Source organism: Scyliorhinus torazame, chromosome 16 (genome assembly GCF_047496885.1).
Source record: "Scyliorhinus torazame isolate Kashiwa2021f chromosome 16, sScyTor2.1, whole genome shotgun sequence".
Taxonomy (NCBI): Eukaryota; Metazoa; Chordata; class Chondrichthyes; order Carcharhiniformes; family Scyliorhinidae; genus Scyliorhinus; species Scyliorhinus torazame.
In genome coordinates, this window is record NC_092722.1 from 88,714,445 (window position 1) to 88,733,185 (window position 18,741).

The 18,741-nt window shown below is 47.0% G+C and overlaps 1 protein-coding gene across 3 annotated transcripts in view; it reads left to right on the forward strand.

The window, feature by feature from the left end:
* The window catches only part of LOC140392934 (tumor necrosis factor receptor superfamily member 5-like), a 171,283-nt gene that overhangs the window by 97,577 nt on the left and 54,965 nt on the right, over window positions 1-18,741 (forward strand). For all 3 annotated transcript variants that reach the window (XM_072478715.1, XM_072478714.1, XM_072478716.1), the window contains exon 2: window positions 2,029-2,154. In XM_072478715.1, the coding sequence (XP_072334816.1) occupies window positions 2,029-2,154 (126 nt within the window). The remainder of the gene's footprint in view (window positions 1-2,028; window positions 2,155-18,741) is intronic.

An 18,741-nucleotide genomic window follows, 5' to 3' on the forward strand; every position in this document is an offset into this window, starting at 1 on the left:
GGCTGCGGTTTGTTGTTGATGTCCATGGCTCAGGATGGCAGATTTGCCGGTAAGTATCGATTCACTCACTGGTACCATGTGGTGTTGGGTGCTCTGAGGTACAGACGAACCAACACGGTTGCGATTGGTACGACGCAGTTTTATTCCAACTAGTTATTTACACATCTGTCTTGGTACTCAGCACGTGGTGACTGTGTGAGTGTCTTGTTAATGAGGTCCTGGCCTTGTCCTGTCTCCAGATGGACTGGCCAGCAGGTGTCGTTTTTCTTGTCTTATACTGTGTCTGGTCTTGTCTGTGATTGGCTGTCGTGTTATGTGTGCTAATTGGTCTGTCTATCATGATGTGTGTGTTGTGATGTGTGTTTGGATATCATGACAAAACTGTCTGCTCGAGGTATACAACCAGATCAGGTGAAGATAAAGGCGGTATTAAACATCCCACGTCCAACAGGCATAAAAGGAGTTCTCAGGATGCTTGGTATGATAAATATTGTCGGAAAATGTATTCCTAATTCATCAGCAAAAACAAAATGGATTTTGGATTTTGTTTATTGTCACATGTACCGAGGAACAGTGAAAAGTATTTTTTTGCGAGCAGCTCAACAGATCATTAAATACATGAAAAGAAAAGGAAATAAAAGAGAATACATAATAGTGCAACACAAGGTACACAATGTAACTACATAACACCTGCATCGGGTGAAGCAAACAGGGGTGTAGTGTTAATGAGGTCAGTCCATAAGAGAGTCGCTTGGGAGAATCAAAAAGGACACTGTTTTCCAATGGTCTGAAAGACATGAGCAAGAGTGGCGAATGCTACAGGAAGCATAGACAACAGCTCCAGGGCACACATTTTGTGACCCTTGAAAGAAGACAAAAATATCGACTGATATGTCGAAAGATGAGTTGGGAGCAGTGTTATTGCAGTTTGACAATGATGAAAATTGGCTTTCAATTGCTTATGCTTCAAGGTCACTGACTGACACAGAATGCAAATATGCTCAGATCGGGAAAGAATGCTTTTCAGCTGCTTGTCTGGTCTTTGTGCAGTGTTCCTGGCTGTGATATATATATAGAAATAGAGAGAGAAAAACGAACTGGACATCAGGACCCTGTTTGGATTCTGAGGCGAGATATCAGCCTGGGCTTTTCCCAGCCTTTCTCACAGAGGAATAACTCCCACAGGCCTGGCCAGAAATAATGCTTGCAGAATTTAAACCAGGGGTTAAACCTTCACAGGCTTGATAGAGTATCCTAGAATGGCAGAAGAAGGTTCTGGCTGCAAGCCAAGTCCATCAAAATGACATCACAAGCTGTGCCACAGAGCACACGACATCAAGGGGTGTGCCTGGGCCAGTCCAAACAGCAGCTTGCAGTGGGGTGGGAGAGGGAGGGGGGTGTGGCGGTGGTGGGGGGGGGGGGGGGGGGTGGCTGGCTTCATTTCAAAAATAAAAGTCTGTAGCTTAAAAAGCAGCCAGCGGGACAGGCATTAAAACAGAGCTACGATTAATCAAGGATTTCAAAGACGTTCCCTATATTATCCAGTATGCTGCTGTACCTGCCCTGGGAGTGTTTGATGGGGACAGTGTAGAGGGAGCTTTACTCTGTATCTAACCCCGTACTGTACCTGTCCTGGGAGTGTTTGATGGGGACAGTGTAGAGGGAGCTTTACTCTGTATCTAACCCCGTACTGTACCTGTCCTGGGAGTGTTTGATGGGGACAGTGTAGAGGGAGCTTTACTCTGTATCTAACCCCGTACTGTACCTGTCCTGGGAGTGTTTGATGGGGACAGTGTGGAGGGAGCTTTACTCTGTATCTAACCCCGTACAGTACCTGTCCTGGGAGTGTTTGATGGGGACAGTGTAGAGGGAGCTTTACTCTGTATCTAACCCCGTGCTGTTCCTGTCCTGGCAGTGTTATCTGGGGACAGTGGAGAGGGGGTCAATGTAAATGTGATTTGGTATGATGTTATGGAGCTGGACATATCTCTTAATTTAAATAACTGAAGCTTTTCCCTGTTGTTGAAGGATACAAAAAGATTAAAGACTGCGACGGTAACGAGAAGACAAAATGTGAAAAATGTAAAGCTGATGAATATTTGGATTACCCAAACTACACAAACCACTGTATTCGATGTTCCTATTGTGAAGAAGGTATTATAATTCATATTACCCCACACCTCTTACTGTGACATCTGATATACCCCACACCCTTCACTGTAACACTGATACTCCCGCACCCCTCAGTGTAACACTCTGATATATCCCACACCCCTCACTGTAACGCTCTGATATACCCCACACCCCTCACTGTAACACTCTGATATATCCCACACCCCTCACTGTAACACTCTGATATATCCCACACCCCTCACTGTAACACTCTGATATATCCCACACCCTTCACTGTAACACACTAATATATCCCACAACCATCACTGTAACACTCTGATAGACCCCACACCACTGCATGTAACACTCTGACATACCCCACACCCCTCACTGTAACACTCTGATATATCCCACACCCCTCACTGTAACAATCTGATATATCCCACACTCCTCACTGTAACACTCTGATATATCCCACACCTCTCACTGTAACGCTCTGATATAACCCACACCCCTCACTGTAACAGTCTGATATATCCCACACTCCTCACTGTAACACACTGATATATCCCACACCTCTCACTGTAACGCTCTCATATAACCCACACCCCTCACTGTAACACACTGATATACCCCACACCCCTCACTGTAACACTCTGATATACCCCACACCTCTCACTGTAACACTCTGATATATCCCACACCCCTCACTGTAACACTCTGATATATCCCACACCCCTCAGTGTAACACTCTGATATACCCCACATCCCTCACTGTAACACTCTGATATACCCCACACCCCTCACTGTAACACTCTGATATATCCCACACCCCTCAGTGTAACACTCTGATATATCCCACACCCCTCAGTGTAACACTCTGATATACCCCACACCCCTCACTGTAACACTCTGATATACCCCACACCTCTCACTGTAACACTCTGATATATCCCACACCCCTCACTGTAACACTCTGATATATCCCACACCCCTCAGTGTAACACTCTGATATACCCCACATCCCTCACTGTAACACTCTGATATACCCCACACCCCTCACTGTAACACTCTGATATATCCCACACCCCTCACTGTAACACTCTGATATATCCCACACCCCTCAGTGTAACACTCTGATATACCCCACATCCCTCACTGTAACACTCTGATATACCCCACACCCCTCACTGTAACACTCTGATATATCCCACACCCCTCAGTGTAACACGCTGATATATCCCACACCCCTCACTGTAACACTCTGATATATCCCACACCCCTCAGTGTAACACTCTGATATACCCCACATCCCTCACTGTAACACTCTGATATACCCCACACCCCTCACTGTAACACTCTGATATATCCCACACCCCTCAGTGTAACACTCTGATATACCCCACACCCATCACTGTAACACTCTGATATGCACCACACCTCTCACTGTAACACTCTGATATATCCCACACACCTCACTGTAACACTCTGATATACCCCACACCCCTCACTAAAACACTCTGATATATCCCACACCCCTCACTGTAACACTCTGATATACCCCACACCCCTGACTGTAACACTCTGATATATCCCACACCCCTCTCTGTAACACTCTGATATATCCCACACCCCTCACTGTAACACTCCGATTTATCCCACAACCCTCACTGTAACACTCTGATATATCCCACACCCGTCACCGTAACACTCTGATATACCCCACACCTCTCACTGTAACACTCTGATATATCCCACACACCTCACTGTAACATTCTGATATAACCCACACCCCTCACTGTAACGCTCTGATATAACCCACATTCCTCACTGTAACACTCTGATCTATCCCACACCCCTCTTTGTAACACTCTGATCTATCCCACACACCTCTTTGTAACACTCCGATATATTCCACACCCCTCACTGTAACACTCTGATATATCCATTACCCCTCACTGTAACACTCTGATATATCCCACAACCCTCACTGTAACACTCTGATATACCCCTCACAGTGACACTCTGATATACCCCACAAACCTCACTGTAACACTCAGATACATCCCACACCCCTCACTGTAACACTCTGATATACACCACACTCCTCACTGTAACACTCTGATATACCCCACACCCCTCACTTTAACACTCTGATGTACCCCACAACCCTCATTGTAACACTCAGATACATCCCACACCCCTCACTGTTACACTCTGATATACCCCACACCCCTCACTGTAACACTCTGGTATACCCCACACCTCTCACTGTAACACTCTGATATATTCCACACCCCTCACTGTAACACTCTGATGACCCCACACCCGTCACTGTAACACTCTGATACATCCCACACCCCTCACTGTAACTCTCTGATATATCCCACACCCCTCACTGTAACACTCTGATATACCCCACACCCCTCACTGTAACACTCTGGTATACCCCACACCTCTCACTGTAACACTCTGATATATCCCACACCACTCACTGTAGCACTCTGATATACCCCGCACCACACACTGTAACACTCTGATATATCCCACACCCCTCACTGAAACACTCCGATTTATCCCACAACCCTCACTGTAACACTCTGATATATCCCACACCCGTCACCGTAACACTCTGATATACCCCACACCTCTCACTGTAACACTCTGATATATCCCACACACCTCACTGTGACATTCTGATATAACCCACACCCCTCACTGTAACACTCTGATATAACCCACATTCCTCACTGTAACACTCTGATCTATCCCACACCCCTCTTTGTAACACTCTCATCTATCCCACACCCCTCTTTGTAACACTCCGATATATTCCACACCCCTCAATGTAACACTCTGATATATCCCATACCCCTCACTGTAACACTCTGATATATCACACAAGCCTCACTGTAACACTCTGATATACCCCAGACCCCTCACTGTAACATTCTGATATATCCCACACGCTCACTCTAACACTCTGATATAACCCACACCCCTCACTGTAACACTCTGATTTATCCCACACCCCTCACTGTAACACTCTGATATATCACACAGCCCTCACTGTAACACTCTGATATTCCCCACCCCCCTCACTGTAACACTCTGATATACCCCACACCCCTCACTGTAACACTCTGATATATCCCACACCCCTCACTGGAACACTCTGATATATCCCACACACCTCACTGTAACACTCAGATATACCCCACACCCCTCACTGAAACACTCTGATATACCCCACACCCCTCACTGAAACACTCTGATATATGCCACACCCTTCACTGTAACACTCTGATATACCTCACAACCCTCACTGTAACACTCTGACGTACCCCAAACCTTTCACTGTAACACTCTGATATACCCCGCACCCCTCAATGTAACACTCTGATATATCCCACACCCCTCACTGTAACACTCTGATATACCCCAGACCCCTCACTGTAACATTCTGATATATCCCACACGCTCACTGTAACACTCTGATATATCCCACACCCCTCACTGTAACACTCTGATATGTCACACAGCCCTCACTGTAACACTCTGATATTCCGCACCCCCCTCACTGTAACACTCTGATATACCCCACACCCCTCACTGTAACACTCTGATATACCCCACACCCCTCACTGGAACACTCTGATATATCCTCCACCCCTCCCTGTAACACTCTGATATACCCCACACCCCTCACTGAAACACTCTGATATACCCCACACCCCTCACTGAAACACACTGATATATCCCACACCCCTCAATGTAACACTCTGATATACCCCCACATCTCTCACTGAAACACTCTGATATACCCCACACCCCTCACTGCAACATTCTGATATATCACCCACACCTCACTGTAACACACTGATATACCCCACACCCCTCACTGAAACACTCTGATATATCCCACACCCCTCACTTAAACACACTGATATATCCCACACCCCTCACTGTAACACTCTCATATATCCCACACCCCTCACTGTAACACTCTGATATACCCAACACCCCTCACTGTAACACTCTGATATATCCCACACCCCTCACTGTAACACTCTGTTATACCTCACACCCCTCACTGTAACACTCTGACATACCCCACACCTCTCACTGTAACACTCTGATATACACCGCACCCCTCATTGTAACACTCTGATATATCCCACACCCCTCACTGAAACACTCTGATATATCCCACACCCCTCACTGTAACACTCTGATATATCCCACACCCCTCACTGTAACACTCTGATAAATCCTACACCCCTCACTGTAACACTCTGATATCCCCCAGACACCTCACTGTAACATTCTGATATATCCCACACTCCTCACTGTAACATTCTGATATATCCCACACCCCTCACTGTAACACTCTGATATATTCCACACCCCTCACTGTAACACTCTGATATATCCCACACCCCTCACTGTAACACTGATATATCACACAGCCCTCACTGTAACACTCTGATATTCCGCACCCCCCCTCACTGTAACACTCTGATATACCCCACACCCCTCACTGTAACACTCTGATATATCCCACACCCCTCACTGGAACACTCTGATATATCCCACACCGCTCACTGTAACACTCTGATATACCCCACACCCCTCACTGAAACACTCTGATATACCCCACACCCCTCACTGAAACACTCTGATATACCCCACGTCCCTCACTGAAACACTCTGATATACCCCACACCCCTCACTGCAACATTCTGATATATCACCCACACCTCACTGTAACACACTGATATACCCCACACCCCTCACTGAAACACTCTGATATATCCCACACCCCTCACTGAAACACTCTGATATATCCCACACCCCTCACTGTAACACTCTGATATATCCCACACACCTCACTGTAACACTCTGATAAATCCTACACCCCTCACTGTAACACTCTGATATGCCCCACAACCCTCACTGTAACACTCTGATATACCCCACATCCCTCACTGTAACACTCTGATACATCCCTCAGCCCTCACTGTAACACTCTGATATATCCCACACACCTCACTGTAACACTCTGACTTATGCAACACACCCCTCACTGCAACACTCTGATATACCCCACACCCCTCACTGTAACACTCTGATATATCCCACACCCCTCACTGTCACACTCTGATATATTCCACACCCCTCACTGTAACACTCTGATGTACCCCACACCCCTCACTGTAACACTCTGATACATCCCACACCCCTCACTGTAACACTCTGATATATCCCACACCCCTCACTGTAACACTCTGATATACCCCACACCCCTCACTGTAACACTCTGATATATCCCACACCCCTCACTGTAACACTCTGATATACACCACACCCCTCACTGTAACACTCTGACATACCCCACACCTCTAACTGTAACACTCTGATATACCCCGCACCCCTCATTGTAACACTCTGATATATCCCACACCCCTCACTAAAACACACTGATATATCCGACACCCGTCACTGTAACACTCTGATATACCCACACCCCTCACAGTAACACTCTGACATACCCCACACCTCTCACTGTAACACTCTGATATATACAACACCCCTCACTGTAACACTCTGATATATCCCACACCCCTCACTGTAACACTCTGATATACCCCACACCGCTCACTGGAACACTCTGATATACCCCACACCCCTCACTGTAACACTCTGATATTTCCCCCACACCTCACTGTAACACACTGATATACCCCACACCCCTCACTGAAACACTCTGATATATCCCACAACCCTCACTGTAACACACTGATATACCCCACACCCCTCACTGTAACACTGATATATCCCACAGCCCTCACTGAAACACACTGATATATCCCACATCCCTCACTGTAACACTCTGATATATCCCACACCCCTCACTGTAACACTCTGATATATCCCACACCCCTCACTGTAACACTCTGATATACCTCACAACCCTCACTGTAACACTCTGACGTACCCCAAACCTCTCACTGTAACACTCTGATATACCCCGCACCCCTCATTGTAACACTCTGATATATCCCACACCCCTCACTAAAACACTCTGATATATCCCACACCCCTCACTGAAACACTCGGATATATCCCACACCCCTCACTGTAACACTCTGACATACCCCACACCCCTCACTGAAACACTCTGATATACACCACACACCTCACTGTAACACTCTGATATATCCCACACCCCTCACTGTAACGCTCTGATATATCCCACACCCCTCACTGAAACACTCTGATATATCCCACACCCCTCACTGAAACACTCTGATATATCCCACACCCTTCACTGTAACACTCTGATATATCCCACACCCCTCACTGTAACACTCTGATATACCCCAGACCCCTCACTGTAACATTCTGATATATCCCACACCCCTCACTGAAACACTCTGATATATCCCACACCCCTCACTGTAACACTCTGATATACCTCACAACCCTCACTGTAACACTCTGACGTACCCCAAACCTCTCACTGTAACACTCTGATATATCCCACACCCCTCATTGTAACACTCTGATATATCCCACACCCCTCACTGTAACATTCTGATATATCCCACACGCTCACTGTAACACTCTGATATATCCCACACCCCTCACTGTAACACTCTGATATGTCACACAGCCCTCACTGTAACACTCTGATATTCCGCACCCCCCTCACTGTAACACTCTGATATACCCCACACCCCTCACTGTAACACTCTGATATACCCCACACCCCTCACTGGAACACTCTGATATATCCTCCACCCCTCCCTGTAACACTCTGATATACCCCACACCCCTCACTGAAACACTCTGATATACCCCACACCCCTCACTGAAACACACTGATATATCCCACACCCCTCAATGTAACACTCTGATATACCCCCACATCTCTCACTGAAACACTCTGATATACCCCACACCCCTCACTGCAACATTCTGATATATCACCCACACCTCACTGTAACACACTGATATACCCCACACCCCTCACTGAAACACTCTGATATATCCCACACCCCTCACTTAAACACACTGATATATCCCACACCCCTCACTGTAACACTCTCATATATCCCACACCCCTCACTGTAACACTCTGATATACCCAACACCCCTCACTGTAACACTCTGATATATCCCACACCCCTCACTGTAACACTCTGTTATACCTCACACCCCTCACTGTAACACTCTGACATACCCCACACCTCTCACTGTAACACTCTGATATACACCGCACCCCTCATTGTAACACTCTGATATATCCCACACCCCTCACTGAAACACTCTGATATATCCCACACCCCTCACTGTAACACTCTGATATATCCCACACCCCTCACTGTAACACTCTGATAAATCCTACACCCCTCACTGTAACACTCTGATATACCCCAGACACCTCACTGTAACATTCTGATATATCCCACACTCCTCACTGTAACATTCTGATATATCCCACACCCCTCACTGTAACACTCTGATATATTCCACACCCCTCACTGTAACACTCTGATATATCCCACACCCCTCACTGTAACACTGATATATCACACAGCCCTCACTGTAACACTCTGATATTCCGCACCCCCCCTCACTGTAACACTCTGATATACCCCACACCCCTCACTGTAACACTCTGATATATCCCACACCCCTCACTGGAACACTCTGATATATCCCACACCGCTCACTGTAACACTCTGATATACCCCACACCCCTCACTGAAACACTCTGATATACCCCACACCCCTCACTGAAACACTCTGATATACCCCACGTCCCTCACTGAAACACTCTGATATACCCCACACCCCTCACTGCAACATTCTGATATATCACCCACACCTCACTGTAACACACTGATATACCCCACACCCCTCACTGAAACACTCTGATATATCCCACACCCCTCACTGAAACACTCTGATATATCCCACACCCCTCACTGTAACACTCTGATATATCCCACACACCTCACTGTAACACTCTGATAAATCCTACACCCCTCACTGTAACACTCTGATATGCCCCACAACCCTCACTGTAACACTCTGATATACCCCACATCCCTCACTGTAACACTCTGATACATCCCTCAGCCCTCACTGTAACACTCTGATATATCCCACACACCTCACTGTAACACTCTGACTTATGCAACACACCCCTCACTGCAACACTCTGATATACCCCACACCCCTCACTGTAACACTCTGATATATCCCACACCCCTCACTGTCACACTCTGATATATTCCACACCCCTCACTGTAACACTCTGATGTACCCCACACCCCTCACTGTAACACTCTGATACATCCCACACCCCTCACTGTAACACTCTGATATATCCCACACCCCTCACTGTAACACTCTGATATACCCCACACCCCTCACTGTAACACTCTGATATATCCCACACCCCTCACTGTAACACTCTGATATACACCACACCCCTCACTGTAACACTCTGACATACCCCACACCTCTAACTGTAACACTCTGATATACCCCGCACCCCTCATTGTAACACTCTGATATATCCCACACCCCTCACTAAAACACACTGATATATCCGACACCCGTCACTGTAACACTCTGATATACCCACACCCCTCACAGTAACACTCTGACATACCCCACACCTCTCACTGTAACACTCTGATATATACAACACCCCTCACTGTAACACTCTGATATATCCCACACCCCTCACTGTAACACTCTGATATACCCCACACCGCTCACTGGAACACTCTGATATACCCCACACCCCTCACTGTAACACTCTGATATTTCCCCCACACCTCACTGTAACACACTGATATACCCCACACCCCTCACTGAAACACTCTGATATATCCCACAACCCTCACTGTAACACACTGATATACCCCACACCCCTCACTGTAACACTGATATATCCCACAGCCCTCACTGAAACACACTGATATATCCCACATCCCTCACTGTAACACTCTGATATATCCCACACCCCTCACTGTAACACTCTGATATATCCCACACCCCTCACTGTAACACTCTGATATACCTCACAACCCTCACTGTAACACTCTGACGTACCCCAAACCTCTCACTGTAACACTCTGATATACCCCGCACCCCTCATTGTAACACTCTGATATATCCCACACCCCTCACTAAAACACTCTGATATATCCCACACCCCTCACTGAAACACTCGGATATATCCCACACCCCTCACTGTAACACTCTGACATACCCCACACCCCTCACTGAAACACTCTGATATACACCACACACCTCACTGTAACACTCTGATATATCCCACACCCCTCACTGTAACGCTCTGATATATCCCACACCCCTCACTGAAACACTCTGATATCTCCCACACCCCTCACTGAAACACTCTGATATATCCCACACCCTTCACTGTAACACTCTGATATATCCCACACCCCTCACTGTAACACTCTGATATACCCCAGACCCCTCACTGTAACATTCTGATATATCCCACACCCCTCACTGAAACACTCTGATATATCCCACACCCCTCACTGTAACACTCTGATATACCTCACAACCCTCACTGTAACACTCTGACGTACCCCAAACCTCTCACTGTAACACTCTGATATATCCCACACCCCTCATTGTAACACTCTGATATATCCCACACCCCTCACTGAAACACTCGGATATATCCCACACCTCTCACTGTAACACTCTGATATACACTACACACCTCACTGTAACTCTCTGATATATCCCACACCCCTCACAGTAATGCTCTGATATATCCCACACCCCTCACTGAAACACGCTGATATATCCCACACCCCTCACTGTAACACTCTGATATATCCCACACCCCTCACTGTAACACTCTGATATACCCCAGACCCCTCACTGTAACATTCTGATATATCCCACACGCTCACTGTAACACTCTGATATAACCCACACCCCTCACTGTAACACTCTGATTTATCCCACACCCCTCACTGTAACAGTCTGATATATCACACAGCCCTCACTGTAACACTCTGATATTCCCCACCCCCCTCACTGTAACATTCTGATATACCCCACACCCCTCACTGTAACACTCTGATATATCCCACACCCCTCACTGGAACACTCTGATATATCCCACACCCATCACTGTAACACTCTGATATACCCCACACCCCTCACTGAAACACTCTGATATACCCCACACCCCTCACTGAAACACTCTGATATATCCCACACCCCTCACTGTAACACTCTGATATACCTCACAACCCTCACTGTAACACTCTGACGTACCCCAAACCTCTCACTGAAACACTCTGATATATCCCACACCCCTCACTGTAACACTCTGATATACCTCACAACCCTCACTGTAACACTCTGACGTACCCCAAACTTCTCACTGTATCACTCTGATATATCCCACACCCCTCATTGTAACACTCTGATATATCCCACACCCCTCACTGAAACACTCGGATATATCCCACACCCCTCACTGTAACACTCTGATATACACTACACACCTCACTGTAACTCTCTGATATATCCCACACCCCTCACTGTAACGCTCTGATATATCCCACACCCCTCACTGAAACACTCTGATTTATCCCACACCCCTCACTGTAACACTCTGATATACCTCACAACCCTCACTGTAACACTCTGACGTACCCCAAACCTCTCACTGTAACACTCTGATATACCCCGCACCCCTCATTGTAACACTCTGATATATCCCACACCCCTCACTAAAACACTCTGATATATCCCACACCCCTCACTGAAACACTCGGATATATCCCACACCCCTCACTGTAACACTCTGACATACCCCACACCCCTCACTGAAACACTCTGATATACACCACACACCTCACTGTAACACTCTGATATATCCCACACCCCTCACTGTAACGCTCTGATATATCCCACACCCCTCACTGAAACACTCTGATATATCCCACACCCCTCACTGAAACACTCTGATATATCCCACACCCTTCACTGTAACACTCTGATATATCCCACACCCCTCACTGTAACACTCTGATATACCCCAGACCCCTCACTGTAACATTCTGATATATCCCACACCCCTCACTGAAACACTCTGATATATCCCACACCCCTCACTGTAACACTCTGATATACCTCACAACCCTCACTGTAACACTCTGACGTACCCCAAACCTCTCACTGTAACACTCTGATATATCCCACACCCCTCATTGTAACACTCTGATATATCCCACACCCCTCACTGAAACACTCGGATATATCCCACACCTCTCACTGTAACACTCTGATATACACTACACACCTCACTGTAACTCTCTGATATATCCCACACCCCTCACAGTAATGCTCTGATATATCCCACACCCCTCACTGAAACACGCTGATATATCCCACACCCCTCACTGTAACACTCTGATATATCCCACACCCCTCACTGTAACACTCTGATATACCCCAGACCCCTCACTGTAACATTCTGATATATCCCACACGCTCACTGTAACACTCTGATATAACCCACACCCCTCACTGTAACACTCTGATTTATCCCACACCCCTCACTGTAACAGTCTGATATATCACACAGCCCTCACTGTAACACTCTGATATTCCCCACCCCCCTCACTGTAACATTCTGATATACCCCACACCCCTCACTGTAACACTCTGATATATCCCACACCCCTCACTGGAACACTCTGATATATCCCACACCCATCACTGTAACACTCTGATATACCCCACACCCCTCACTGAAACACTCTGATATACCCCACACCCCTCACTGAAACACTCTGATATATCCCACACCCCTCACTGTAACACTCTGATATACCTCACAACCCTCACTGTAACACTCTGACGTACCCCAAACCTCTCACTGAAACACTCTGATATATCCCACACCCCTCACTGTAACACTCTGATATACCTCACAACCCTCACTGTAACACTCTGACGTACCCCAAACTTCTCACTGTATCACTCTGATATATCCCACACCCCTCATTGTAACACTCTGATATATCCCACACCCCTCACTGAAACACTCGGATATATCCCACACCCCTCACTGTAACACTCTGATATACACTACACACCTCACTGTAACTCTCTGATATATCCCACACCCCTCACTGTAACGCTCTGATATATCCCACACCCCTCACTGAAACACTCTGATTTATCCCACACCCCTCACTGTAACAGTCTGATATATCACACAGCCCTCACTGTAACACTCTGATATTCCCCACCCCCCTCACTGTAACACTCTGATATACCCCACACCCCTCACTGTAACACTCTGATATATCCCACACCCCTCACTGGAACACACTGATATATCCCACACCCCTCACTGTAACATTCTGATATACCCCAGACCCCTCACTGTAACATTCTGATATATCCCACACGCTCACTGTAACACTCTGATATAACCCACACCCCTCACTGTAACACTCTGATTTATCCCACACCCCTCACTGTAACAGTCTGATATATCACACAGCCCTCACTGTAACACACTGATATTCCCCACCCCCCTCACTGTAACACTCTGATATACCCCACACCCCTCACTGTAACACTCTGATATATCCCACACCCCTCACTGGAACACTCTGATATATCCCACACCCATCACTGTAACACTCTGATATACCCCACACCCCTCACTGAAACACTCTGATATACCCCACACCCCTCACTGAAACACTCTGATATATCCCACACCCCTCACTGTAACACTCTGATATACCTCACAACCCTCACTGTAACACTCTGACGTACCTCAAACCTCTCACTGTAACACTCTGATATACCCCGCACCCCTCATTGTAACACTCTCTTATATCCCACACCCCTCACTAAAACACTCTGATATATCCCACACCCCTCACTGAAACACTCTGATATATCCCACACCCCTCAGTGAAACACTCTGATATATCCCACACCCCTCACTGTAACACTCTGATATATCCCACACCCCTCACTGTAACACTCTGATATACCCCAGACCCCTCACTGTAACATTCTGATATATCCCACACGCTCACTGTAACACTCTGATATAACCCACACCCCTCATTGTAACACTCTGATATATCCCACACCCCTCACTGAAACACTCGGATATATCCCACACCCCTCACTGTAACACTCTGATATACACTACATACCTCACTGTAACTCTCTGATATATCCCACACCCCTCACTGTAACGCTCTGATATATCCCACACCCCTCACTGAAACACTCTGATTTATCCCACACCCCTCACTGTAACAGTCTGATATATCACACAGCCCTCACTGTAACACTCTGATATTCCCCACCCCCCTCACTGTAACACTCTGATATACCCCACGCCCCTCACTGTAACACTCTGATATATCCCACACCCCTCACTGGAACACTCTGATATATCCCACACCCCTCACTGTAACATTCTGATATACCCCAGACCCCTCACTGTAACATTCTGATATATCCCACACGCTCACTGTAACACTCTGATATAACCCACACCCCTCACTGTAACACTCTGATTTATCCCACACCCCTCACTGTAACAGTCTGATATATCACACAGCCCTCACTGTAACACTCTGATATTCCCCACCCCCCTCACTGTAACACTCTGATATACCCCACACCCCTCACTGTAACACTCTGATATATCCCACACCCCTCACTGGAACACTCTGATATATCCCACACCCATCACTGTAACACTCTGATATACCCCACACCCCTCACTGAAACACTCTGATATACCCCACACCCCTCACTGAAACACTCTGATATATCCCACACCCCTCACTGTAACACTCTGATATACCTCACAACCCTCACTGTAACACTCTGACGTACCTCAAACCTCTCACTGTAACACTCTGATATACCCCGCACCCCTCATTGTAACACTCTCATATATCCCACACCCCTCACTAAAACACTCTGATATATCCCACACCCCTCACTGAAACACTCTGATATATCCCACACCCCTCAGTGAAACACTCTGATATATCCCACACCCCTCACTGTAACACTCTGATATATCCCACACCCCTCACTGTAACACTCTGATATACCCCAGACCCCTCACTGTAACATTCTGATATATCCCACACGCTCACTGTAACACTCTGATATAACCCACACCCCTCACTGTAACACTCTGATTCATCCCACACCCCTCACTGTGACACTCTGATATATCACACAGCCCTCACTGTAACACTCTGATATTCCCCACCCCCCTCACTGTAACACTCTGATATATCCCACACCACTCACTGGAACACTCTGATATATCCCACACCCCTCACTGTAACACTCTGATATACCCCACACGCCTCACTGAAACACTCTGATATACCCCACACCCCTCACTGAAACACTCTGATATATCCCACAACCCTCACTGTAACACTCTGATATACCTCACAACCCTCACTGAAACACTCTGACGTACCCCAAACCTCTCACTGTAACACTCTGATATACCCCGCACCCCTCATTGTAACACTCTGATATATCCCACACCCCTCATTGAAACACTCGGATCTATCCCACACCCCTCACTGTAACACTCTGATATACCCCACACCCCTCACTGAAACACTCTGATATACACCACACACCTCACTGTAACACTCTGATATATCCCACACCCCTCACTGTAACGCTCTGATATATCCCACACCCCTCACTGAAACACTCTGATATATCCCACACCCCTCAATGAAACACTCTGATATATCCCACACCCCTCACTGTAACACTCTGATATATCCCACACCCCTCACTGTAACACTCTGATATACCCCAGACCCCTCACTGTAACATTCTGATATATCCCACACGCTCACTGTAACACTCTGATATAACCCACACCCCTCACTGTAACACTCTGATTTATCCCACACCCCTCACTGTAACACTCTGATATATCACACAGCCCTCACTGTAACACTCTGATATTCCCCACCCCCTTCACTGTAACACTCTGATATACCCCACACCCCTCACTGTAACACTTTGATATATCCCACACCCCTCATTGGAACACTCTGATATATCCCACACCCCTCACTGTAACACTCTGATATACCCCACACCCCTCACTGAAACTCTCTGATATACCCCACACCCCTCACTGAAACACTCTGATATATCCCACACCCCTCACTGTAACACTCTGATATACTCCACGTCCCTCACTGAAACACTCTGATATACCCCACACCCCTCACTGCAACATTCTGATATATCACCCACACCTCACTGTAACACACTGATATACCCCACACCCCTCACTGAAACACTCGGATATATCCCACACCTCTCACTGTAACACTCTGATATATCCCAAACCCCTCACTGAAACACGCTGATATATCCCACACCCCTCACTGTAACACTCTGATATATCCCACACCCCTCACTGTAACACTCTGATATACCCCAGACCCCTCACTGTAACATTCTGATATATCCCACACGCTCAATGTAACACTCTGATATAACCCACACCCCTCACTGTAACACTCTGATTTATCCCACACCCCTCACTGTAACAGTCTGATATATCACACAGCCCTCTCTGTAACACTCTGATATTCCCCACCCCCCTCACTGTAACACTCTGATATACCCCACACCCCTCACTGTAACACTCTGATACATCCCACACCCCTCACTGGAACACTCTGATATATCCCACACCCATCACTGTAACACTCTGATATACCCCACACCCCTCACTGAAACACACTGATATACCCCACACCCCTCACTGAAACACTCTGATATATCCCACACCCCTCACTGTAACACTCTGATATACCTCACAACCCTCACTGTAACACTCTGACGTACCCCAAACCTCTCATTGAAACACTCTGATATATCCCACACCCCTCACTGTAACACTCTGATATACCTCACAACCCTCACTGTAACACTCTGTCGTACCCCAAACCTCTCACTGTAACACTCTGATATATCCCACACCCCTCATTGTAACACTCTGATATATCCCACACCCCTCACTGAAACACTCTGATATATCCCACACCCCTCACTGAAACACTCTGATATATCCCACACCCCTCACTGAAACACTCTGATATATCCCACACCCCTCACTGTAATACTCTGATATATCCCACACCCCTCACTGTAACACTCTGATATACCCCAGACCCCTCACTGTAACATTCTGATATATCCCACACGCTCACTGTAACACTCTGATATAACCCACACCCCTCACTGTAACACTCTGATTCATCCCACACCCCTCACTGTGACACTCTGATATATCACACAGCCCTCACTGTAACACTCTGATATTCCCCACCCCCCTCACTGAAACACTCTGATATATCCCACACCCCTCACTGGAACACTCTGATATATCCCACACCCCTCACTGAAACACTCTGATATACCTCACACCCCTCACTGAAACACTCTGATATATCCCACAACCCTCACTGTAACACTCTGATATACCTCACAACCCTCACTGAA